Source organism: Cladophialophora immunda (genome assembly GCF_000835495.1).
Source record: "Cladophialophora immunda strain CBS 83496 unplaced genomic scaffold supercont1.3, whole genome shotgun sequence".
In the NCBI taxonomy this organism is placed as follows: domain Eukaryota; kingdom Fungi; phylum Ascomycota; class Eurotiomycetes; order Chaetothyriales; family Herpotrichiellaceae; genus Cladophialophora; species Cladophialophora immunda.
Genome location: NW_015622543.1, coordinates 363,190 through 386,449, shown reverse-complemented (window position 1 = coordinate 386,449; position 23,260 = coordinate 363,190). Strand labels below are relative to the sequence as shown.

The following is a 23,260-nucleotide window of genomic DNA, read 5'->3' as shown; positions in this document are numbered from 1 at the left end:
TCTCACCTTTTAACTAACCTTCCTTCCTACTATAGTCTTATAACCTAATCTCCTATCTCCTACGCCCTCGCGAGTTATTTAGGGTTCTCTTATCTTAACCTATTCTTAATATTATCTTTTAAGTAAAACCCTAGAAGATATAGGTTAGGGATCTTAATATAAGTTTATCTTTAAGTTTACTATTTAGATAACTTAACGCGCTCTTAACTTAACGTTTCTATTAGAACCTTCCTTCTAAACTCCTCTCTCTATGCGTCTATAAGCTCACTAGTAAGATATCTAGGAATCTAAGGGTACTACTACTAAAATCTCTAATAATCTATCTAAACTCTACTTTAATATCTACGGTTAGTAAGAGCGCTTAATACTAAGTACTTAATGCCGGAACTATTAATAATTAGCCTATTCTTACTATTAAATATCCTAATAATCTCTAAGAAGTCTCCCTTAAAGATATAATAGCCGCCGTAAACTAGAATAACATTAATTAAGTTAGGGACTTTTATAGCTCTCTTAAAGTAAAATATCGATAGATAGGAGATATTCGCGACTTTATAGCTTAATATATCTTTAATCTCACTAAAGACCTTCCTAATGCCCGCGAAGCCTTTAAGAAGTACGCTAATTTATCGAAAGGAAAGAAGGAGTTTAATATAAGGCGTAATTATTAGATAGAGGTGTATAATAAACTACTTTCGGAATATAATAGGGTAAATAATATAAGCCTCTTTAATTATAAATATAAAGAGAAGGGTATCCCTATACTAAAGGGCGGATTCTTAAAGCTCCCTATATAGACCTCTAAAGCCTTCTTTAATAAGTTAATTATTCCCTATAGAAGAGATATAATAACCCTTTTAGATTAATATTAATTCGCCTAGAAATACTCTATATAGTACGATATACTACTCCTTCTTCTATTATAAAACGCATTATACGAGATAATTACTTATCTTACTAGAATTTAGGAGAGGAGATACTTTAACGCTATAGCCTACCTAATTATAGGTAATATCTAAACTCTCCTTAATAGAAACCTACTTAATCTAGATACTTAGAGCGCGGAATATGATCTCCTAATGTAGAGAGAGATACTTACCTAATATAGTTTTATAGAAAGGAATAACTTATACTAAATAGGAGTTCTTCTAGCGAACTATACTAACCTCCTTATATCGGAAGGGAAGCTAGAATCTATAGCCTCTCTTAATATATAAGTATAGAATATTAGAAACACTTCGATACTAATAACTTACTAACTAGTTACTCGTTCTAAAACTAGGAACCTACTATAGCTATAGATTAAAAGTCTCGTAGGACTTATAAATCCCTCCAGTACTTCCTTAAGACGCTAGAATATACGTATCGCTTAATAAGATTAAACTCCCCCTCCGGTCCTCCTAACTACTCCTCTACTAGTCGCCTCCGTTCCTATATAGCCTTAGTAAGGATCTCTTCTAATACAGTCTAGCTTAGTAGATATAATACGAGGAAGTTTAATATAACTTATAAAACTAGGAGAAGAACGCTCTATTATTAGGAGTATAGAATAAGTAGACTAAATAAAAGCTAACCTAATCGATATCTCGGGTATAGCGAAGTAACTATAACTATAGACGATAACCCTTAGACCTAAGTCATTAACTTTAATAATCTCTCTTAACCTAAGTATAAAGAAGCTAAAGATTTCGGGACTTTTCTATAGGATTAAGGTAGGATAGTAGCTTATAAGTTAGGGAATGCGTATTACTAGCCCTTCTACTATCGTCTCTTCACTAAAATCTCTTAGAAGCGATATATCTAAGAACTTATCGAATCTAATTCTAAACCCTAGAAGTCCTATTATATTTATATAGGAGCTGATTTAAAAATATATTAAGTAAACGAATTATAGCTAGAATAAGCTATTAGTTAATCGCGAAGATATTTAGAAATACTATAAATACGGCGTTAAAAAGATAGTTAATACGTTAAGTCTTCTCGCTAGGTATATACTTAGGAGGTATATATCTACCTATCTATATATAGCTAAAAAAGGAGTTACTATATACCTAGAGGGACTAGAAAGAATCGCGGCCTAATATAAGGATCTAATAAAGAGCCTAATATAACTAATTAAGTAATAGGAGGAAGAACTTAAGACTTAGAGCTACTAGATCTTACCTAGGTATCCTAACTATAAGACCGTTAATATCTTAAATAGAGCTCTTCGGAGTGCGCTCTAAAGTTCTAGTCGTAATAGATAGGTTAGTAGTTCCTTTATCGATACTGGGATTACCGTCTCTCGAAAAGAATCTTATATAAAGTACTCTATTATCTTGAGTTTAGCGTTTCTTTTTTAGATTAATTAATACTAATAAGTAAATAATCTAGTGGATTTTAAGGCTTAGAGAGACGTTAATAATCTCTCTAGGCGACTTATTATCGTTAATAATAACTTAGTAGGCGCTAGAAATCACTAACTTATCTTTATAGTAGATAGGATAATATAGTTATACTCTATTATCGACTCCTAATTCGGTTAGTTAAGCGGTAGTAAGTTAGCGTTAGATATTTTTATTTAGTGATTGAAGGAGTGTATTTTCAGTATCCCGCCGCGAAATATTAAGTTAATATCTAACTACTAATAAGATAAAAGTAGCTATAGGCTTTAGGTAGTTAAGAACGCTCTTATAGTTATTAACGCTGACATCTATAAGAAGGTACGTTTATAGGCTGCGTTATCTATCGTTTAGGTTAATATTGAAGATCGCTTCCTAATCTCTTTAAAGATCTACTAGATAGTTAAGCGCTACCTAAGGTAAAGTAGGTAGGCGTTAGCTCTTACGAATATAAGCTTAAAGGAATTAGATTCGAGATAGCTAAATAATTTTATAGAGGCTTTAAAGGGTATAAAGAAGAATTAATAATTCTAAGAGAGCTAGTAAAGCTAGTTAGGAGACTTAAGTGAGGTCGTTAAGAAAGCGAGCGATAATAAGAGAGATATAATAGGAAAGGTTTAGAGAGGACCTAAGATATAAGGTAGGTAAGTAAGGTGATTAGTTAACTTTTAGCTATACATTATATAGGTAAACGTTACTACTCTCTAATTAGTTAGTTTAAGGGTACTACTTTAGCTTAGTAGTCTTTTCTTTTATTATTCGCCTAGGTAGATAGAGAAATAATAAGATAATCAATCAACTACTTGATAAGATGTGAATGCGCCTGTTACCTACCGCCGTATGAGTTAGCGCCTATGGCTAGAAGCCTCGCCCCAGTTTATTATAGATTAACAATAAAGAGTACTAATCCTTCCTTATAATCTTATTTAATCTATAGTAGTCTATATAGAATTATAGTCCTCTCCCTAGCTTCCATACGAAGAGGACTAACGCTACCGCTAGTGAGTTACTTACCTAGATAAACCCCTTATTAAGTAGCTCTATAAGTATCTTCTATAGAATAAGTAGTTCTTCTCTTAATATACTATATAGTGAGCCCTAAGGTACCTTAGGGGTCCTCCTATCGTCCTATATAAGGTCTATTATATAGTCTACCCTCTTCTCTTAGAGCGGTAGTAGTTTATCCGCTATCGTCCTATTAAATACGTTAAGGAAGGGGTATAGGTATTCTAGTAGCTTTATACGGGGGTCTATTATCTTTTTAACTATTAGGGCTTTATCGATATTAACTAGACTAATAGTGAATACTTATATACTCTTCTACTTATATTATTATTATATAAGTAGAGAGAAAGCTACTACGTTTATAAGGCTATAGTTAACCTTTAGGGGGATTATCTTTAATTCGTTTTATATGCGTATCCTCTATAGTCCTAGGTATAGATAGAACTCCTTTAGATAAAGTTATATATTATTCTATTTTATCTAAGGAAGTCTTAGTATAATATTATATAAGACTAAGCTTAGGATAAAATATAGAAAGGTAGTTTCCTTATATCTATTAATATCGATCTCTAATTTAGTCACTTCTAAGATTAATAAGTTTATTAATTTATTAAATCCTATAATAAGTTAAGAAGGAATCTATATACGCTAAAGATTTTATTGAGAAGTAAAATAAGCGTTAATAAGGTTATATAATGAATACCTAGAATCCATAAGTATAGATATAGAATACTCCTTATTTACTATTATAGGTACTAAGAAAGATAACTTATCTATTAAATCTTAAAACCCTTATTAGGAGCTACTCGTTTTTTAGATCCTCTTTATCCTCTTCTTCTATAGTTATAGCCGTAGCTACTATACGTCCTACTTAAGGACGTATTATTAGGAGTAGGGAGTATTAGCGTATAAAGTATTCTCCTAATCTATATTGAAGATAGTATCTTACTTCCTTTCACTTATCTAATATTTCCTTAGATACCTATTAAGCGCGCTATATACGTACGATATACGTACGATAGTCGTAGTAGTAGTGTCTAATAGCTCCTACTCTATTATATCTTCTACTAGAGTAACCTTAATTGGTACTAATAAGCTCTTTATCGTATAGGGCTTATCCCGTCCCTTCTTATATTAGAGGTTCTCTAGGTTAGTACTAATAGTATAAAGTAATATATAGTACTCCTTATAGGACTTAGGGATAGAGATTACTATAATCGTATTCTATAGCTCGTATAATAGATAGTTAGCTAGGAAGGTCTTCTTAACCTAGTTATCCTAACTAAGACCGCTAGCGTCTAGTATTATACGGTTAAATTCAGCGAGGAACGTACTAAATGTCTTTATCCCTTACCGTATAAAGCTAAGCTTCTAAGATACTCACTTAGTAGCTTTATAGTCTTTATATACTACCTATAGTTACGTAAAAAGACCTTAAATCATTATTTAGTCTATTAAAGTAACTATATCTATCTAGGCGCTAACTTACGTAAGAGCTTCTCCTTATAGTCTACTATATATATACTAAAATTATATAATTTCGGTATCCTTATCCTTATTAATACTAAGCTTTATCTTTATCTATATAAGCTATAGTTGAAATTCTATCCGCTTTCCACTAAACTTAGAGAGTTTAGGGAGTTTCCGATATTTCTAATCTAATAATTTATATATAGCTATTAGTTCCCGTATATTATTATTCTCCTATAATATTAACTTAGGAGTAGAGGTACTCCTACTATTCTACTAGTTCTAGAGTAGCTACTCTAGACCTTCTATTTACTAGTTCTATATCTAAATTATCTAATATAACTACGCTACTTACTCTAGGGGTGGAGTTAGACCTAATATAGATAATAAATCTATTTCTATTATCAATACGTATAGGGGAGGTACGAGAAATAGGAGATTTATCCTAATATAAGGGTTTAGAAAGAGTTCTATAACTAGCTAGCTAATCTAGTAATAAGGAGGATAAATCTAAGGAGAGAGAAGGAAGGAATAGCTATCCTTCCTTTCTTATGATGGGTTGAACCTAGGAGAAGGCTCAGTTCTGGCGAACTAGCGCTAAGACTAACACTAGGAAATACTACCTCCTAATTAGTCAAGATTTACCTATATAATATATAGGCGAAATACTACCTCCTAATTATTTAAGACGCATACGGTATAAGAGATATAAAGTCCTAATAGTTAAGACATCGTATATAAGGGAAGGTAAGGAGTTAGAATAAGTATATAAGGGAAGGTAAGGAGCTAAAATAAGTACGTAAGGAAAGGAGTAAGAAGGTGAGGATAATAGTTACCTCCTTACAGCGCATTAGAGGATATAAGGAGAAAGGAAGGATAGCTATCCCTTCCTTCTCTCTCCTTAGATTTATCCTCCTTATTATTAGGTTAACTAACTAGTTATAGAACTCTTTCTAAACCCTTATATTAGGATAAATCTCCTATTTCTCGTACCTCCCCTATATATATTAATAATAGAAATAGATTCATCGTCTATATTAGGTCTAACTCTACCCCTAGAGTAAGTAGCGTAGTTATATTAGATAGTTTAGATATAGAACTAGTAAATAGAAGGTCTAGAGTAGCTACTCTAGAACTAGTAAAATAGTGAGAGTATCTCTACTCCTAAGTTAATATTATAGGAGAATAGTAATATATAGGAACTAATAGTCGTACGTAAATTATTAAATTAGAAATATTAGAAACTCCCTAAACTCCCTAAGTTTAGCGGAAAACGGATAGAATTTCGACTATAGCTTACGTAGATAAAGGCGAAGCTTAGTATTAATAAGGATAAGGATATCGAGATTATACGATTTTAGTATATATATAGTAGACTATAAGGAGAAGCCCTTATGTAAGTTAGCGCCTAAGTAGACGTAGTTACTTTAATAGACTAGATAACGGTTTAAGGTCTTTTTACGTAACTATAGGTAGCGTATAAAGACTATAAAGTTACTAAGCGAGTATCTTAGAAACTTAGCTTTATGCGGTAAGGGATAAAGATATTTAGTACGTTCCTCGCTGAATTTAACCGTATAATACTAGACGCTAATAGTCTTAGTTAGGATAACTAGGTTAAGAAGACCTTCCTAGCTAACTATCTATTATATAAGCTATAGAATATAATTATAGTAATCTCTATCCTTAGGTCCTATAAGGAGTACTATATATTACTTTATACTATTAGTACTAACCTAGAGAACCTCTAACGAAAGAAGGAACGGGATAAGCCCTATATAATAAAGGGCTTATTAACGCTAATTAAGGTTACTCTAGCGGAAGATATAATGAAGTAGGAGCTGTCGGACGCTATTACTATAGCTATTATATATATATAGCGTACTTAATAGATATCTAAGGAAATATTAGATAAGCGAAAGGAAGTAGGACGCTATCTTTAATACGGATTAGGAGAACACTTTATATACTAATACTCTCTACTCCTAGTAATACGTCCTTAAGTAGGATATATAGTAGCTATAACTACTAGAATGTAGTTGGTAGTGTAAAGGGCCTCACTTTTTGGGCGATGTCGATGCTGCTTTTGCGAGTCCCCTACACCTGTGGCTGAACTCCCTCAGCCACCTTCCCTTCCAAGCCCCACCCCTTCCGTTCAGCCTAAGGGTCCAGAGTCTCGTTTGCTCACCCTGGACCCGCATCAGCATTTCCTACGCTTCGCACTTGAGGTTTCCCTTTCCTTGTCAGTAACAATCCCTTTGACGGTCAATCGTTGTCAGTGCCTCCACCTTCGTGTCAGATGGTGCCGCCGGACAGAATTCAGGGATCCGCCAGCACGCGTCCCATCATGGACTCGCCGGTCGTGACTGTCCTCCCGCGCAATGCAGCCCTTCACCTTTGTTCGCTGGCTTATATCTACTCCTCGTCTCCCGCGCATCTTCGACACAACCGACTCTCACTCTCAACTTCCCGCTCAGCTAGCACAGGGAATCGACCAGTCAGGGTATTCGGCTATAGAGATACCCTCACCCGAGCGCACACCTGGCTAGCACGAGGCGCTACCATCCTCGCTCCTTCGCTATGGCTTCCACTTCCACGATGAAGTGTGTGTCCGACTTTGACGAAACCTACAGCGAGCCAGAAAGCTCTACAGACGTCGAATCGTTATTCAGTGAGGACCCCGCCGAGGACTCAGCTTCTGAGGTCGATTCGCTCTTCGAGGAGGATCGGAGCTCTCAGTCAGAGGACGACAATCTTCTCGCGAGGATCGCATTTCACAGATCTGAAGGTCGGTCTCGACCGCGGCGAAAGCCATGGTCTCAGTCGCTGGTGGAACGAGAATTCGACTTCTGGCGGTGGTACGTCTTTGGAAACTCCCTCAAACTAGCAGACTGCACTCCTCCTATTGATTCTGCCTCCAATGCTAACCCTATTGTGCGCTGTAGCTTCTGCGAGAAAGTCGAACGCGAGCCCGTCGAGTGCCTTGAGGCCTGCGAGGCCGAGATAATCAAAGCCTATCTGGAATGGCGCGTGAAGAATTTCCGGGTGAAAAAGGAGAGTACGATCAAGAGTTATTGGAAGCGGCTGAGCTGTGCATATATTGATACAGCCGGCCGTAGAATGGACAATGGCACAGAACTGGACATTCGAGATGTACGCTACTGCAACTTCCGATGGGCAGTGAGTAACTATCGGCTGACAAGAGCTCCTAGTGGATTCCTACATACTTGACACCGACATATGGATTGGAGACGTCCGAGAAGGAGAAGCGAGCCATGTTCGTCCAGGAATTCTACGTGTTCGAGTATGCCCACTGGGTCGAAGACAGACGGCCTCTCCATGGTCTGATACGTGTGGAGATCTGGACGCTACAGCTCCTCAGCGGGGCCACCGCAAGTCGTCCAGGAGCCCTGGTGGAGAGTGGCAGTGCGAAAGGCACAAATAAAGCGGTGTGGTTCGAGCATATTGAGATCCTCAAGATCCGACACCCCGAAGATCCGAGTCATACGGTGTGGGCCGCGAAGGTAAACCTAGTCCATATCAAGGATTCTGGTGGACAAGGGAGACGGTGCGTTCCCGAAGATTTACTTTATCTTTCCTTTGCGGCCCGCTGCCTCACCTCACTCTTCTAACTGACTTGGGGAAGATAGGAAGAAGTTCGTCTTCTACGAGGAGCCGACGTACGCGTTCTGTCTGGTCTACGCGCTCATCGCAATAGCCTTGGCCCTCAACGCTTTCAGGAGACCCTTCAAGTCAATACAGGAACTCTTGAGCCTGGAGGTGCCTCCTAGCCGTCACGTGCTCTGCTTGAAGTTCAAGCGCGAGATTCTCAAAAAGCCCTTTTTTCGAGACGTCGAGTGGACGGACGTAGGTTATCGTATTTCTGACAACAAGGCTCTCCCGTATCATAAGTATCGCGACCACCACGTCCATCTCTGCCGTTTGGTCGGGAAGGAAGAGCAAGGTGAACTTTACGATTTACGTCGCGGTTCGGGGCGGAACATACACAGTGAGTTTCTAGCACACCTGTTTTTCCGATGCTCAGTTCGATCCTTGATTGCTCACTCTACACCCTCCTATCTAGGTGCCCTAATCCCCGAAGAGGCAGATCAAGTTATGGGTCACCACGGCGACACATACCGACGATTCTATCTTCCTGACCTCATCGAGCGCGACTTCTCGTCGATCTACTTTGGCACGCCGCCACAGGACAAACTCGTACACGCCATAGCGCGTATGGGCCTCACTTGGGACAAGCGGGCGCCGACGGATTTAACGCTACAGCAAAAACAGGAGGTGCGTAATGATCCGAGGCTGGTCCGACTCCGCCGCCGGCGCGACCGGTACCGACGGAGGCTCACTGCCCTCGGTTTCCATCCCCTTCAAACGGCCGCTGGCCATCCTGACCATGTTCGGTATAAAGCGGTGGAACGGCGGATCAACAGCACGACAATCACCTTGAAGAAGAAACGCCTCGACGAGGAGGTCCGCCTTTTTCACGATACTATCGACGATCTCGAGATCGAACGGCAGTTGGACGGACGACCAGTGGCCGAGCCGTACATACCGCGCATCAGGGAATTCGAGTCGCCCGAGCGAGCCCTCGTGGCCAAATTCATTTCTCTATCTCTCGATGACTCGGCTGCCGACGGCGAGGCCTTGGGCGGCAAGGCCGCCTTCATCGACGCCCTGGTCAAGCTCTGCCACCAGCAGGAGGGTCGGCGGTATCTCGGAGAGCATGACCACCAAATGGATCCCATAGATCTGGACAGATGGGCACCCACGAGGACTGCCTTAGCGGTGCAGTCGAAGCGCCCGCAGGTTCGACTCGGTTATACCCAGGGAGAGTCAGGAGCGGTAGAGCAGCATAAGGGGTCTATCGGCCCTATAGCTGCTGGAGGCGCACAAGTCTTCCAGGATCACGTCTGCCTCCTCTGTGGGAAGGTGTTCGAGCGAAAGTTCACACTCAACCGGCATCTCGACATTCACGTCAAGGCAGGCCGCTTTGCTGCACCATTTCAGTGTCGATTGGTGGGCTGCACGAAGTGGTTGAAGGGTGAGACGCACTACAAGAATCATTGCGCGACTGTACACCACGTTTTCCATTGAGTCGTTCCATTCTTCGGCATCATGCGACGAGATAAACGCATTGCAATACCGGAGTTCCTGGCTCCTAGACGTCTTGGACGACGTTGTTACCTGAAGGTTCCATCACCGGGGTTCGCACTTTCAAAGGTCGTGTGCGATATCTCTGGGCGGGAGTTTGCCAGTGGACTTTCATACGTTAATGTTTCTCGAGTGTCTAAGTTGAATGGGCTGATATCTGATGTGGCCTTTGATCGAGGTCGTGTGAATCGTCATTCGCCAACTAAAGCCATGGAGGCAAAGCTGAGAGACTATGAGCGTCGGAGAGGGAATCGATTAATCGAGCCATTGTACAGACCAATGCATGATATTGATAGCGATTAAGTGAGTGGGATCCCTCATTCAAGACATTGTCACTGCCAAAGTTAATGGTCTCTCGCTCATAACTTACTCACGGTTAATTAACGAACTCTCTTCAATGGCTTCACTACTCGACCATCACTCGCGTTTTAGAGTCGCTCTAGAAGAAGAGAATGACGAATGATTAACGGACTCTCTTTGATCGCTTCACCGTTTCGCTGTCATCTATGTTTCAGAGTCTCCTCAGGAAGAGAACAGTGAATGACCGGAGACAGCAATAGCATGTGATCGCCGCCACCACCAGAGTATATATACCTCGTCCTCTTTCCTTAGTCAACGCCTCTTCTTCTTCTTTGCTAGATACCAACAACTCCCTTCAATCAGCGTGGCATTAGCCATTCAAATATTCAGCTTTACACTCAATTGATAACAAGATACATTGATCATCATGTCTCGATCTCCAGCAAAAAGATCTGTGACCGTTATCAGCGACGACGACGACGATGCGCCAATCCCCTCCGTCGAGACCGCCAATCAGGTGGCGCAGCCATCACGAATTCCAGACATCGGGTATCCAAATCCACGAATCTTTCAGCCAGGCGAGGAGAACGAAGCTTACCTGACGCTCTCCATCGAGTATGTGGTCAAAGATCACAAGAAGGAGCGTTCAATGACCATGGAAGCTGGAAGGGATAAGCCAATTCTCCATGTCCTCAATGGCTGGGCCGATGCGGTGAACATGAAATATCCCACCGTCAACCTTCGCGACTATCAGTACAGCATCTTCCCACACGATCGCAGAAGTGGTGGTCGTATTGTTCTCCCCAATCAGATCTTTCTAGGCCTGCGCACACTACGAGACCTTCACGTCCACAACAACAACATCCTTCAGATTCTTCCTGATTCCACTACCGAGAATGAGAATGAGTATATCCCTCAGAACGATCCTCTAGCGCAGGAGGAGGCGAAGGGTGTTAAGAGGAGTGATAGTGAGATCACACGACGCCAGACCCGTTCTATGGGTCCAGCTTATTGAGAGAGGGCGAGAGGGAAGAGAGTGGCGGGGTGCGGAGGTGCAGGAAGGGGGAAAGATAAGGTGTGATATTCTGGGGTAGTGAGCAGGTAAGGTGGCAAGGGCTATTTCGACGGGTTCAACGCATGCCAGAAAGGGACTCTAATGAAGCTAGGGCGGAGGAGGGCTCCTTATGAGGCATATTAGTTTTCTTTTCTTTCAACGCTGTACTGGGCTAACTGGAGTCTGTGAGCTGTGGGCGAGGGCCGCATCACACAGAGAAGCTAAATAGTGAGCAATACATGGGTGTTTTTAGACTATATGTGGTTAAAGGCGAATTCTCTCACTTTCCAATGAGCGGAGAGCAATGTCTTCAGCTGGTGATGACATAGTTCATACTGCTTTTACTAATAATGACACCCTCGGTTTTGAGGGGTGAGTGGTATCTGAGGTGTGGCAACGTCTATCATAGTACCATACATGCTGAGAGAGAGTGAATTCACGTCGAGCTCACCCCCGATCGGTACGAAGGTGATGCCGCCCTGTGTTCACCCAGGTCGAGATCACCCTCATCTGCGCTGGGCATCACGTGCTGTCCGAAAGGCCGCAGATGACACAGCCACCCAGCCACAGTACCACTGTGACATGTGGCGAGCGTCCAGAAGTGTGTAATCATTAGAGCTAAATGATCCGCCGTAGCCCCGGCAATCTTATCAATTAACGCAAAACTTCTTCAGCTCCCTCCTGCTCATCGTCCTCCCAGCCTGCCGCATTCCTCCAGCTCCTCCTAGGTCATCTATTTCAGCGACCTTCGTCCTTCCTTACTCTCTTATCTAGCTCTATCAGCTCCATCGCCCGTCAAGCCCCGCGGCCTTTTTCTGGGTGTAACTGCTGAGTGCTCTCTGCCGAGTCCAGCAAGGAGAACTCGGGACTGTCGAGGGGCCCAGCGAAGCGTCATACGATGTGACGATACCACGTCCGCTGAGATGCTTAGGCTTTGAGCCTATAACGACTTCCCCGGCACCATTCCACATTGCTCTTTGCTACGGATCCGATTCTATCGCAAGGTTTCTCGTCGAACGCGGCGCTACACCTTCGCCAATCTATCCTCCCGAATTCTGCGGCTGCACGAGGCTTCATATGGCAAGCGCGATGGGACTTACATCTGTCCTGAAAACCTTACTCCATCACGGCGCGAATGTTCAAGCTCGCGATAACCAACTCCGGACAGCTTTACACTATACTGTTACACTGCCATAGGTGGATTCGCCAAAGCAAGGACAGGTAGTGATGTGGCTCTTGGCAAACAATGCAGATCCTGCGACAGAAGATTCATAAAGAAGACGCCCGGCTTCTATTGGGGAAAAGTCCTCAAACCCTTTCGTCAGAATGCTGTTCAAGAAAGGAGCCGAAGTCGCAATGTACGAGACCTTGTTCCAAGATCAAGTGGTACCCGAAATCCGGTGTCTCCAGAAGGAAAGAATTGAAGAGGAGGCATGGGCACAGGAGAAGAAGGAAAAGCAACTTGATAGTAAACGTGTAATTTCTGCTGCCGCGAAATGGGAGAGGGACCGTAAGACGGTAAGGAAGAAAAGGATTGCGACAGAACAGCAAATTGCCATCGCGAGATCTCGGGAGCAAGAAAAAATGACCGGAAGAAGAGAAGCTCAGAAAAGAGCACAGCAAAGTGCAAAGGAAAGGGCTAATAAACTTACTACCGCGCGGAAAGTAGTTGAAGAAGAGGCAAGAACTGAGAGAGCTCGGTCAGAGAGGCATGAAGCTACAAGGCGGGCGTGGTTGAAGTTGAGAAAAGACGCAGACCAGAGGCCAAGTAACAACTCAGTCTGATTCGCAAACAAGGTCTGACTGCAGCCATCTTCCAGGCTTGTGGAGGAGCAAAGGACGCGCAGCCTGTCAGTCGTGCGGGATACTGTATCTGTGAAACAGCCTTCTATTTGCTCTGATTGCGAATTCGTAGTATGCAAGCATTATAATTCAAGGAATCTGCTAGCATAGACTAGTTTCGTGACTGGGGGTCCGGCGGTGCGACTGTATAGAATGACATGTTCGATGTTACTGTCCGGTTGCACCAGGCAGCTGTATTGCCTTCAGAAGTGCAGATTGCTCACTGTTTCGTTTAAACCATCTATATTCGTCCGATCAATTGCGTGCGGACGGATAAGGATTGTCAGGATACTTGTGTGGTAGCTATGGGCCTACCTAAAAGTATTCTTAATTCGCTTTTTACGTTTTGTGCATGGAATTTTGCGACTTTTCTGGCGACTGTTTTCAGGGTTTAACTTTGTCCAGTGGTATGTGGAAGGCCTCTCGCAGAGAACTTGCCGACGAAAGCTGCGGTATGCGAAGGTGAAAGTGTTTACGGCGTACGGGAAGTACTTCAGGATTCATCGGCGATTGATTGACAAAACATCGGCTCCCTAGTTCAAAAGAGGATATGGGCACATTTCGTCCAAATTAGGCATCTATCCCATCCCAGCATTATCTCTGTTCCTCTCCTAACTATTTCTACATCTTCCCTCCTGTCCCTCACGTATGAGTAGTTGTCCAGCCTTGTCTTCAAAAATTGATCTGTGGTATATGGACCATAGGGGGTTTCAATTATGCACTTCAGAATGTCTGGGAGCCTGTATCCTCTGAGTCGACATTCGTGTGTTTCTACGCAGGAACGTGGCAAGAGGCTGAGCGAAGCTGAGCACGACTTTTATCTCTGGCAACACCCCCCATGACCGCGATCCATACCCAGCATCATGGCTGCGTTGGCTGTTTTGTGCGCAATCCCTTGTTGCAAAGTCCCCGCTCCGACACCATTCGATCCCATCAAAAAGACGAAGCCACGTGACTTTCGCCGCCCTCTCCAAATCTTTCCTCTCGATGTGCTCGCGACAATCGGACATCTTCCAAAGATAACATCTCCAACACTGAGATCCCCTTTGACACGCTAATCTAGGGCTGCTGGATTTGAAGTCTTCATGGGGTACGGACCCTCAGAAATTCAGCTCTCGTCCTCCCAGGCACGCTCAACCAGAAAATCCTGACAAACGAGTTTCTTCATGGCTCCCTACCTCATCCACATTCTGATTCCCGACAATACGTCTCCAGAAACAGCCTGTGATATCGCTCGAAGTGAAAGTGCGCTCGAAATTATACAAACCCTAGGGAACAAAGGCTGGGCTGTGTTGAGGAATTCCACCGCAGTTTCCTCGGCGTCGAAAGAGCAGGATGTGGTTTCGAATACGGTACTTACGGCTCTCCACTGCACGACCTTCTCTCACAGGAAGAACAGGCGGTTAAGACTCTATTTGGGGCCTTGCCCTATGACGGCGAATATCAACATAGCACTGTCAATATTGTGAAAAGAACTTCGGCCAAAAGCGAATGGATCCGAGCACCCAAATGGGAATTGTTTGCTGAAGGCCAGGGCACGTCCGCTATCTGGTGTCACCACCTCGGAGGTACACCAGAGGACAAATGGATCATGAAGTATGACAAAGCTGGCCGTTCTCCAGAGTCTGGCGAAGAAGGGGTGGTTGAGTTGAGAGGGACCGACATGTAGGCCTCCACCTTCATCCTCAGTCCCGTTATCTTACTGAACAATTAACAGAGTGCTAGTCGCCGCGTACTTGAGATTCAGCGTACCTGCACCAACTCCCGAAAAGGAACTGTATATGGCAGTTATGCTCTACGCTTGGAAAAACCATAGGTCGGCTGAGCTTAGCTCTGGGACATCATGATACCTGACCCCAGGCGGAACTGGATTCGCATCTGAAAGCTGCTGCGAGAGATAGTCATCTCCCGTCTCGGGCTTATAGACCGCGAAGATCAATTTGATTGGTAAAGCCGCCTTGCTGGAGTCCAGGCCATTGTATACTGATGCCAAAGGTGCGCCTCAGATAAATTCAGTACGTACAGGGTTGCCAGATGAAGCCTCGCTAAACAGTTCATTCAGAAGGGAATCGTACATTTCGGAGACTGTCGGTGGGCAATGTCCCGAATCGTTGTCGTAAGATAACCCCGGGCCCTCTTGGTCATTGAATGTTAAGGTGCAAGGAGCGTACGAAGACCCGAATGTGGTCAGCGCCTCATCATTTGAGTTAGTAGCACCCTCGGCAAAAGGGATGAAATCTTCAAAGTCCATTTGATGCACCATATTGCTGTACAACTCATCCACGGAGAATTCGACAGAGATTTGGTGCGATTGTGTTGCTGATCTGTTTGGTGTTTCTTCCGTCCGGACCGCGTCATCATGCACCACAGCTTGTCGTGATTCGGGGGCACGAAACATCCCTTCGCCAAGGTCATCTTGAGAGTTGAGATGTGTAATTTGAGTTGCACCACCTTCAACATCCAGAAGGTTGTGCCCTGCTGTCGCCTTTTGGTGTGGCCCATCAATCACCTCATCCATGTTGGCTCGAGTTGACACATTCTCCGGGAGGTCTCCGTATCCTAGACTCTGTTGCCCCGATAGATCTGTTATGTCTAGCTGAGTTGCCTTCCTCTTTTTGCTTCTCTTTCCCGTGCTCAGAGCCGTTTCCATGCCGATTCCACGCACCGAGTCATATTTGAGTGATGTTTTTGGCTTCCGAGTGTCATCTAGCCTCGTGTCGGGAGAAAGCAGCGCCATATAGGCATTTTCAGCTGGAAATTGTCAACTTGCACCGAATATTTATGGGGTATTCGAGATCGTTGGACATACCGTCAGATTGAAGAAACCATCTTAAATAAGGTTCAATCCTCACTTTCGGATCAGAGTTATGGTCTCTCTTTTCGTGATTTTGAAGACCTTGAGGCGAGCGGAAGACTTCTCCACAAGGCCTACACACTTCTTTTTCCATCAACGTCGACAGTGGGTGATGTCTCTGCATGAAATGTTTCCGCAGCTCCGGCTTGTCGTACAGATTCGTACAGTGTTCATCTGGGCATCGATATTTCTTGCTTTGTTTAAGTGTTGCAACAAAGTTGTAAAATATTCCTTCTCTTTTCTCCAGAGCTGATAACCGCATTGCGGCGCGCGAAAGCAGGTGTAGTTCGTCATTCGACGGGAAGTTATTCATCTGGCTATTCTCCGGCGGCGTTTCGAGCCGGTCAAGACGCTCGAAAAAGGAGTCGATCATGGCCGCGAAGGAGCGGAAAGGCATCCTCCGTTCCAACTCGTTCAGTCGTAACTCGATGGTCTCCAGGAATCTCCATGGATCAAGGCCACCGCCGTCTCGAATATGTTGATTGCGCTTTGAAGGATAGGTCTCGCTGCAGGTGAAAAGGGTAGGCCTCGAGTTCGAATGCGAGGACGAGTACGTTCTTGCCCTGGGAGGCTGAGTGTTCCTTCCTGGCGAGACAAATCGGATCTTCAATCTATTCTCTGCCATAACTTTGGACCATGGGACAATGACCGGAAAAGTCAAGATTCAAGATGGCGCATGAAAAAAGGAGAGATCGTGAACACCGAGGCATGCAAACATGCCAAGGACAACGTCGGAAACGTTTTCCGATCACGAGAACCGCTTGTATACCTAATATGGTTCAACTGTACCTTTTTGTTCCGAAATGGGAAAATCCATTCTCGCGACAAGTACAGCAAATCCTATAAACGTTGCAGCTCCTACAGTAACTTCTTCCCTTTCGTTCTCTTCTAAATAGTTTTACTATCCCTATGACCTTTATAAGACAAAGGTACAAACCACCCGTCATTTCAAAACAATGGTAAATTCCCACGAAGACATGAACGACTTATGCTGACAGAATTGGAAGCAGACGGATCATGATTCTGCATACGAAAGCGATAAGTGCGTCCCAACCGACTGTTGGAATCTGTAATTGATGAGAAGTCAGCTCTCAAGCAACCAACACTACCAGCATACCAACGGATATTTTAGATGGTCAAAGGCAATACGGTCGCCGATACCACAGGTATCGGCAGAGTAGTAAAGCTCAAATCCGGCCCCACGCAGTGTGCACCATGTTGATCTTTTCAGCATACTTGATTCCCGATGATGAGATCCAGCAATCCTGTCTCGACCTCTTCCACTGCTACTGCACGGCTTTACTTGGTGGCAAGCACTATCTTGCCCCCGTACCCGAGCAGAGCGACCGCGTTCTAGATCTCGGCTGTGGAACTGGGACATGGGCCGTGCAAGTCGCCGATGACCATCCCAATTGGCAGGTCACTGGCATCGACCTCAGCCCAATACAACCAACATGGGTTCCACCGAACCTCACTTTCGTGCTCGATGACATGGAGGACCACTGGACTCACGGCGAACCGTTCGACTTTATCCACTCACGTCAAACCGGGGGATCAGTGAAAAATTGGCCGGAGCTTATCCAACAATGCTATGCGTGAGCTTTCCTTGTCTGGAATTCGAGTTGACACTCACCCTTTCTGCAGAAATTTGAAAAACTTGGGCTGGATTGAATTTCAGGAGCTTGATTACAGTCACCAAGCTTTGGAGGGCGTAGCCGAAGAAAAAAGCCTCGTCCGTTTAGCAGATACGCTGACAATGAAGGCCTTCCGTGCACTAGGCCGCGAGTTGTCAGTCGGGGGGGAAATTCAAGGGTGGCTTGAAAATAAGGGATTCGTGAATGTACAACACCGTGTCTTCAAAGTCCCCCTTGGCCCGTGGCCCTGTGATATGAGACTGGTAAGTGTCCCAGCCCCCCCTGCTGTTCTGACGATTAAATCACAACAGAAAGTGATTGGTGATCTGCGTCTTTGCGAATACCGAGAGGGCCTTGAAGGTCTCGTCCTCAAGCCGTTTGTATATGGCTTGGGGTGGTCATCTGAGAACGTCAGAGAGTTTGTGAAACAGGTTTGCGACGAAGCAGACAATCAGAAATTTCCTTTGTGGTGTCAGTTGTAAGTTGAGCCCCTTCAGCAATCGAAAGTGCCCCTCATAACGACCTGACTTACACAAGCAAGCCATATTGTATTCGGTCAGAAGGTTATCTAAACATTGAATAATATGTTGAGGATGAGGTTGTTTGGGAAGTCCGAGAATGGAAATGGGAGAGTGGCGCTGTTCCACACTATGTTGTACCACGGTTCGCTTTATCTGTGCGTGATATCTCCGGAGTGTGTTGTTGGGGGAGAGGGTTCTTTTTGTTTATTCACCTGTTTGCGCCATCACAGAGATGAAAAGGGAACCTGTAAAATGCCGTCCGTGCTTAGAGCATAGTAGATGGTTCTTAGTTTGATGGGTGAGGGGTTTGTCCGCCAGCTAACTTAGACTCCTTCACCTGACACAAACTAAAGCTGGGAAGGCCAACCAAAAGTTGGGTGTGATTGGTAGTAACCGCTCAGCTACATTGCAAAGTGGCATGTCATCTTGGAACCGGGAAACAGGTTCCACAGAAGTCATGTCCGTCAATCGCCATGGACACTACCTGTCAAGAAGTTAAAAGTGATGACCAGGGCAGGGAGTGTCGAATTCAGTAAATTATCTATCGGAGGCGGAAGAGCAGTGTCTGTTATCCTTGCTACAGTCGTTCCCGAAACCGCCCTCCCCTTTGCGGACACATTGCAACTTTCTCCCGTGAGACGCTAAGGGTATAAGCGGGTTGCGCTTTCCCCAATTGCAATAGCTCGACTAACGCAGCTACGAATCAGCAGCAAGCGTATTTCACGGCGGTATTTCGAAAACTGTATGGTATTGGTAACAATTTAAGAGTGGCGCTGAGTCGTAATTGCTGTACGTTGAAACAATTACATTTTAGCACTGTATTTGGCTACGAGACGGGCCAAAGTGGTCCAGGCTCCAGGACGCTAGATATGGAGAGATTAGTGCCTGTGCCTTATTACGAAGGGGATCAAAAGCCGTGCAAATGGCATGGTGGCTGCATCCCTTCACTATGATCGTAGCGGAGAGATGGGACCTGTTCGGTTAAACCTCCCGGGGGAACCCAACATGTTCGGAGCTGATCCGGAAAAAACATCCAACGTTGGGTCACAAAGAATTGTGTGGGCTACCATTACAGGCGGGAGACCCACTCGCACGGTCTCAACGACTACGATATGTAAAGCATCTTAACAGGGCCCGGAGATAATCTCCGGCGCAGACCTGCTTTTTGCATTGCTTCGTTGTCAACATTACTTAAGGTCTCGCAGCATTCTCCTTGGCGTATCGGATTGTCCCTCCGATAATATTGTCTGTATATGTCCAACGCGCGCTCACCGAGATACCTTCCTTTACCCTTGTAAGCTCGATATTATCTTCTAAAGGACGCCTCTTACCGCTCGGGCTCTTGTTGGCCATACGAGTAATAAAACATCGGACGATGCTAAGACCTTTGGCTCCTGAGAATGTTGCTTCGCTTAGCTCCATAGTAAAGCAAGGGGCCCGGAAGATCTCAACAGCTTGTGGATCTTGTAAGCGGAAGCGAACGAAAGTATGTGCAGCTCAGCAGTTAGGAGTTTAGTCATATTAACATGTCAACCTTCTATTAGTGTACAGGTGGTAACCCTTGTGAGGCGTGCGCGAGGGGAAAGCATGTCTGCATATATGATGCTAGCTCAGACCAGCGAAGAAAAGTCGCACTTCGCCGAAATGTGGAAGAGCTCGCCTCCGTGCGGCAAGAAGTGGAACACTACAAGCAACTCCTCGGAGGAATTATCGCAATAATTAGAGCAGGTGACACGAACGCAAACAGAGATCTCATCTGCATGATTCGCAGCGGCTTAGGGCTATCACAACTTGCAGCGCATGTGAGGAATGGAGGTCGAGCCAACGGTGCAATCCAGCAAGCCTACGAGAACATCGATTTCCTGATCGACGAGACCAACCATCTCCCCACGCCGGTTCATATTCTCAATGGAATAGGTCTAATCGGTGGCCAGGGGTGCTCCCCTCGTGCCGATTCGAAGGCAGCGGTGACAGAAGTCCCAGCATATTCACATGGCATGCATCTCCAAGCTTCCAATCGACTGTCACAATGATCCATCGACAACCTCATATTGCTTGTCAACGGCGCAAAGCTGGCACTTAGCGGCTGAGCCGGTATGCGAAACGGCACCCAAAGTTGGCACAGAAATTGAGACACTCGAGACGGTGGATGCATATCATGAAGTGATGGAGGATGAGGAGGTCATGAATCGCTTGATTTAGTGACGGCAGCCAGACCCGGAAACAGGGTCAGCTCATCACCTTCAAGACTATAACGACCCATGCGCTGCGAAACTATCGCCCGACGCCGGCTGAGGATCACAGCTTAGGGTAACTAGTCCTTTCGTTGACGGGTTTTGATATACTGGTGTACTTAGCTTGGAATAAAAGGTGGCACTTCTGTCCAAAAATGGCTGAACTTGCAAGACTTCCCTGTTGATTTCACAAGTGTCCACGTTCAAGGCGGAAATGTCTGACTCTTCGCGGTTCATAGGCGCAAGCCAAGATGTCGTCTCGTGTAAGAGGTTTGCATCTAGGAAGTGGTCACATTGTAGCTGGAGATATGTTGGCCCAGATGTGGAGGTAGAAGCGCCGGTAAATACGTGGAGTTGGTTACTTTTTGCGTTGGTCTCGGACGTTGGTCTGGTAAGTAGATGGTTCGGGCCTATGTTGATTTGCCCTTCTGCTTTATTTTTGGGTTGATTAAGTAATTTCGGCAAAGTAAAGCCACTTGAACTCTGAGTCTGATCCCAATTTGTTGTAGGCAATAGTATGCTGACAGTGCGGGACGAGGACGATTTGTCGCTCTGTTTTGAGCCAGTCGGCGACGGAGACGGCGTTGTAGATTGAGTCGACTCCGCATGCAGAGAATGTGACATGACGGAAGAAGAGATGTGATCCGCCACTTTCACACTCTGCTCGAAGGGCGAATCGTTTAGCTCAGGTCCAATAAGGCCCAAGCCTTCGAGAATGTCCTTCGTAGTTACGGTGCCCTTTGACTCGTTGGGAAGATTTCCCGGAAAATCTTCTTTTCGTCGGCAAGCCCAATATAATCGTTGCAAGGCTTCGTCAGTGACCTTACGCATTTGGAAATAACTATCAGCGTTAGAAGATCAAGAGACGCCATATACGCTGGCTACCAACTCACTATTTCCGATCCTCCCGAGCTCTTCTGGCAGTGTATGTACAGTCGCTGTCATTCTCTTCACATGTTTTACATTTTGCCTTGCCATCGCACTTTTCATGGTCAGTTTCAGCTTTTATGTTCCGGTAGGTATTATAATCTGTGGGATTGCACCTTCGATTTCTTGAGTCTACAACGATCGCAAGCACGGGGCGTCCGCCTTCTACTTTGATCCACGTTGCTGCCAACGGTCCTCGGGACCCTGGTCGTCTTTGTCGTCTTAGGCATTGTGAGCACAAACGATAAGGTCGTAGCAGAACAGCTCCGCCAGAGGTAAAAACCTGATTAAGCCCTTCTAAACCTGTTTCTTGTCTCACTGGAACATCTACGTCATCGGCGAGCGACGGATTGCTCATAGGTGTGGCTTACCCCTCAGATATGGCTTGCCCCTCAGATGTGGTTTACCCCTCAGATGTGGCCTACCCCTCAGATGTGGCCTACCCCTCAGATGTGGCCTACCCCTCAGATGTGGCTTACTCCTAAGGTGTGGCTTGCCCTCAGGTGTAGCTGACCTAAGTTGTGGCTGTGTTCAAAGTTGCGTGCTCGTCCTTTAAGGGTAGAACACCTATCTAGCTCTGGATATAGCTGCAGAAGTATCAATCCCGCTCCCTAGCACGTATGAAGTAAAGGATAGTAGTACCACGTGGTTTGCCCTTTCCAAGGATGCAGAGGGTGAATACAATCGAGGATCTGTGATCGTAAAAATACGAGGCTTATGGATCGGAGAACACTAAGATTAGGTAACTGACCCGCCTGTTTAGGAAAGTCGAATTTTTTCTCATTCCCCAGCCAAAAAAACCCGGAAAAGGCCTCCGCGAGGTGGTGATTGGTTCACCACAAAGTAACAGTATTGCGCTTGTGGCTGCATATTTCGGCTACACGTGTGTGGTATTAGAGATATCGCAGTAAAATCAGCTCGATGTTCGCTCGCAATATGGTGGATTAGGGAAAGCGTAATCCACTTGTGTTACCAAGGTCTTGCGGTATTAGAAATACCATTGTAAAATCTGCTCGTTGATGATTCGTGGTTGGATTAGTCGAACTATATCAAATTGGGAAAGCCTGGCCCACTTATACCCCTTAGCCTCTAGTTGGAGGAAGTTGCAATGTGTCAGCAAAGGGGAGGGCAGTTTCGGGAACCACTGTACCAGCAGAAAGTGAAATGCGATTATGGTACACCATACCAGCGATGCATTGAGCGTGAGCACCTATCGACCGTCACCGAAGCCTGACCCCAAGCTCATTTCCACCCCTCCTGATAGCCTCAGCTCCGATGGATTCCAGCACACGTCGGCGTGCCTGGCACAGTAACGAAGCAGCCGACCGAGCCGCGAAAGAGGCAGCGGGCCATCACCCGAACGCACGACCGAACCTCGAACCACCATGGGAACTAGAAACACTTCGGGCCCTCATGGCCACAACGAAATCCACCATCCGCTAGGCCTTGAAGGTCGAATGGGACCAGAATTGGGACTCGGCCAAGTACGGTCGGGAACTCTCCATCTTGGGGTCCGGAAACGGGGCTGTTGAACTAGCAACGCCTGAGCAAGTAGCATGAATTGGTCTGTCCGTCTGTACCTAGTCTCAGGCCATGCCTGTTCGTTTACATACAAATAGTAGTGGCCTGAGAAGATCTCTCCTGACTCTTGCCATGCAGGCCTCTCAAACGTCATCTGTCGGATAGCCGTTTAATCGGCGTTCCTGAGACAGTAAGTGCCAGAGATCCTTAGGTAAGCCGTCAACAGGGATCCTGACTACCCATATGGGGCACCCACAGAGTGGGCAAATGCTGAGAGCTTTTGCTGCCAAGAGAACCAATCCAGAATCCATTGATAAATACAGGCTACACCCGCGGAAAAGTTAGGCCTCG

The 23,260-nt window shown here is 45.0% G+C and overlaps 7 protein-coding genes across 12 annotated transcripts; 5 read left to right on the top strand and 2 right to left on the bottom strand.

The window, feature by feature from the left end:
• Positions 1-7,436: 7,436 nt before the first annotated feature.
• On the top strand, positions 7,437-9,965 carry PV07_04738 (uncharacterized protein; the record flags this gene model as incomplete). Its single annotated transcript, XM_016391580.1, has 5 exons — positions 7,437-7,714; positions 7,802-8,009; positions 8,069-8,424; positions 8,507-8,865; positions 8,941-9,965. The coding sequence occupies 5 exons, from the start codon at positions 7,437-7,439 to the stop codon at positions 9,963-9,965; spliced, it is 2,226 nt and encodes a 741-aa protein (XP_016249099.1).
• A 784-nt stretch (positions 9,966-10,749) lies between these two features.
• Positions 10,750-11,337, top strand: PV07_04737 (uncharacterized protein; the record flags this gene model as incomplete). The annotated part of the gene is made up of 1 exon (XM_016391579.1): positions 10,750-11,337. The coding sequence occupies one exon, from the start codon at positions 10,750-10,752 to the stop codon at positions 11,335-11,337; it is 588 nt and encodes a 195-aa protein (XP_016249098.1).
• A 720-nt stretch (positions 11,338-12,057) lies between these two features.
• On the top strand, positions 12,058-13,425 carry PV07_04736 (uncharacterized protein). The gene has a single exon (XM_016391578.1). The coding sequence runs from the start codon at positions 12,703-12,705 to the stop codon at positions 13,159-13,161; it is 459 nt and encodes a 152-aa protein (XP_016249097.1). The 5' UTR covers positions 12,058-12,702; the 3' UTR covers positions 13,162-13,425.
• A 434-nt stretch (positions 13,426-13,859) lies between these two features.
• On the top strand, positions 13,860-15,846 carry PV07_04735 (uncharacterized protein). The gene is made up of 3 exons (XM_016391577.1): positions 13,860-14,570; positions 14,618-14,883; positions 14,936-15,846. The coding sequence occupies exons 1-3, from the start codon at positions 14,385-14,387 to the stop codon at positions 15,063-15,065; spliced, it is 582 nt and encodes a 193-aa protein (XP_016249096.1). The 5' UTR covers positions 13,860-14,384; the 3' UTR covers positions 15,066-15,846.
• PV07_04734 (uncharacterized protein) lies at positions 14,829-16,723 on the bottom strand. The gene is made up of 2 exons (XM_016391576.1): positions 16,028-16,723; positions 14,829-15,969 (listed from the first exon to the last, which is right to left on the bottom strand). Exons 1-2 carry the CDS (start codon positions 16,695-16,697, stop codon positions 15,221-15,223), a joined length of 1,419 nt encoding a protein of 472 aa, XP_016249095.1. The 5' UTR covers positions 16,698-16,723; the 3' UTR covers positions 14,829-15,220.
• Positions 16,724-16,912: 189 nt separating this feature from the next.
• Positions 16,913-18,788, top strand: PV07_04733. Of its 6 annotated transcripts, none has more exons than XM_016391573.1 (7): positions 16,913-17,031; positions 17,080-17,114; positions 17,161-17,252; positions 17,304-17,667; positions 17,717-17,969; positions 18,018-18,184; positions 18,267-18,788. In XM_016391573.1, exons 1-7 carry the CDS (start codon positions 17,029-17,031, stop codon positions 18,283-18,285), a joined length of 933 nt encoding a protein of 310 aa, XP_016249092.1. In that variant the 5' UTR covers positions 16,913-17,028; the 3' UTR covers positions 18,286-18,788. The 6 variants fall into 6 exon arrangements, with proteins under 6 accessions (XP_016249092.1, XP_016249091.1, XP_016249093.1 ...); XM_016391572.1 differs by having other exon boundaries at positions 18,248-18,788; XM_016391574.1 differs by having other exon boundaries at positions 18,018-18,788.
• A 1,688-nt stretch (positions 18,789-20,476) lies between these two features.
• PV07_04732 (uncharacterized protein) lies at positions 20,477-21,292 on the bottom strand (the record flags this gene model as incomplete). The annotated part of the gene is made up of 1 exon (XM_016391569.1): positions 20,477-21,292. The coding sequence occupies one exon, from the start codon at positions 21,290-21,292 to the stop codon at positions 20,477-20,479; it is 816 nt and encodes a 271-aa protein (XP_016249088.1).
• Between the last annotated feature and the right edge of the window lie 1,968 nt (positions 21,293-23,260).

What these genes read in the sequence shown, in the direction of transcription:
- PV07_04736 (XM_016391578.1), top strand. Translation starts at nt 12,703, where the DNA reads ATGCTGTTCAAGAAAGGAGCCGAAGTCGCAATGTACGAGACCTTGTTC.
- PV07_04733 (XM_016391570.1), top strand. An exon ending in CTTATCCAACAATGCTATGC is followed by an intron (nt 17,668 to 17,716) that starts GTGAGCTTTCCT and finishes CCCTTTCTGCAG; the next exon opens with AAATTTGAAAAACTTGGGCT. An exon ending in TTTCCTTTGTGGTGTCAGTT is followed by an intron (nt 18,185 to 18,247) that starts GTAAGTTGAGCC and finishes TACACAAGCAAG; the next exon opens with CCATATTGTATTCGGTCAGA.
- PV07_04734 (XM_016391576.1), bottom strand. Translation starts at nt 16,697, where the DNA reads ATGGCAGAGAATAGATTGAAGATCCGATTTGTCTCGCCAGGAAGGAAC. An exon ending in ATGGTTTCTTCAATCTGACG is followed by an intron (nt 15,970 to 16,027) that starts GTATGTCCAACG and finishes GACAATTTCCAG; the next exon opens with CTGAAAATGCCTATATGGCG.
- PV07_04735 (XM_016391577.1), top strand. Translation starts at nt 14,385, where the DNA reads ATGGCTCCCTACCTCATCCACATTCTGATTCCCGACAATACGTCTCCA. An exon ending in AGGATGTGGTTTCGAATACG is followed by an intron (nt 14,571 to 14,617) that starts GTACTTACGGCT and finishes CAGGAAGAACAG; the next exon opens with GCGGTTAAGACTCTATTTGG. An exon ending in GAGTTGAGAGGGACCGACAT is followed by an intron (nt 14,884 to 14,935) that starts GTAGGCCTCCAC and finishes AACAATTAACAG; the next exon opens with AGTGCTAGTCGCCGCGTACT.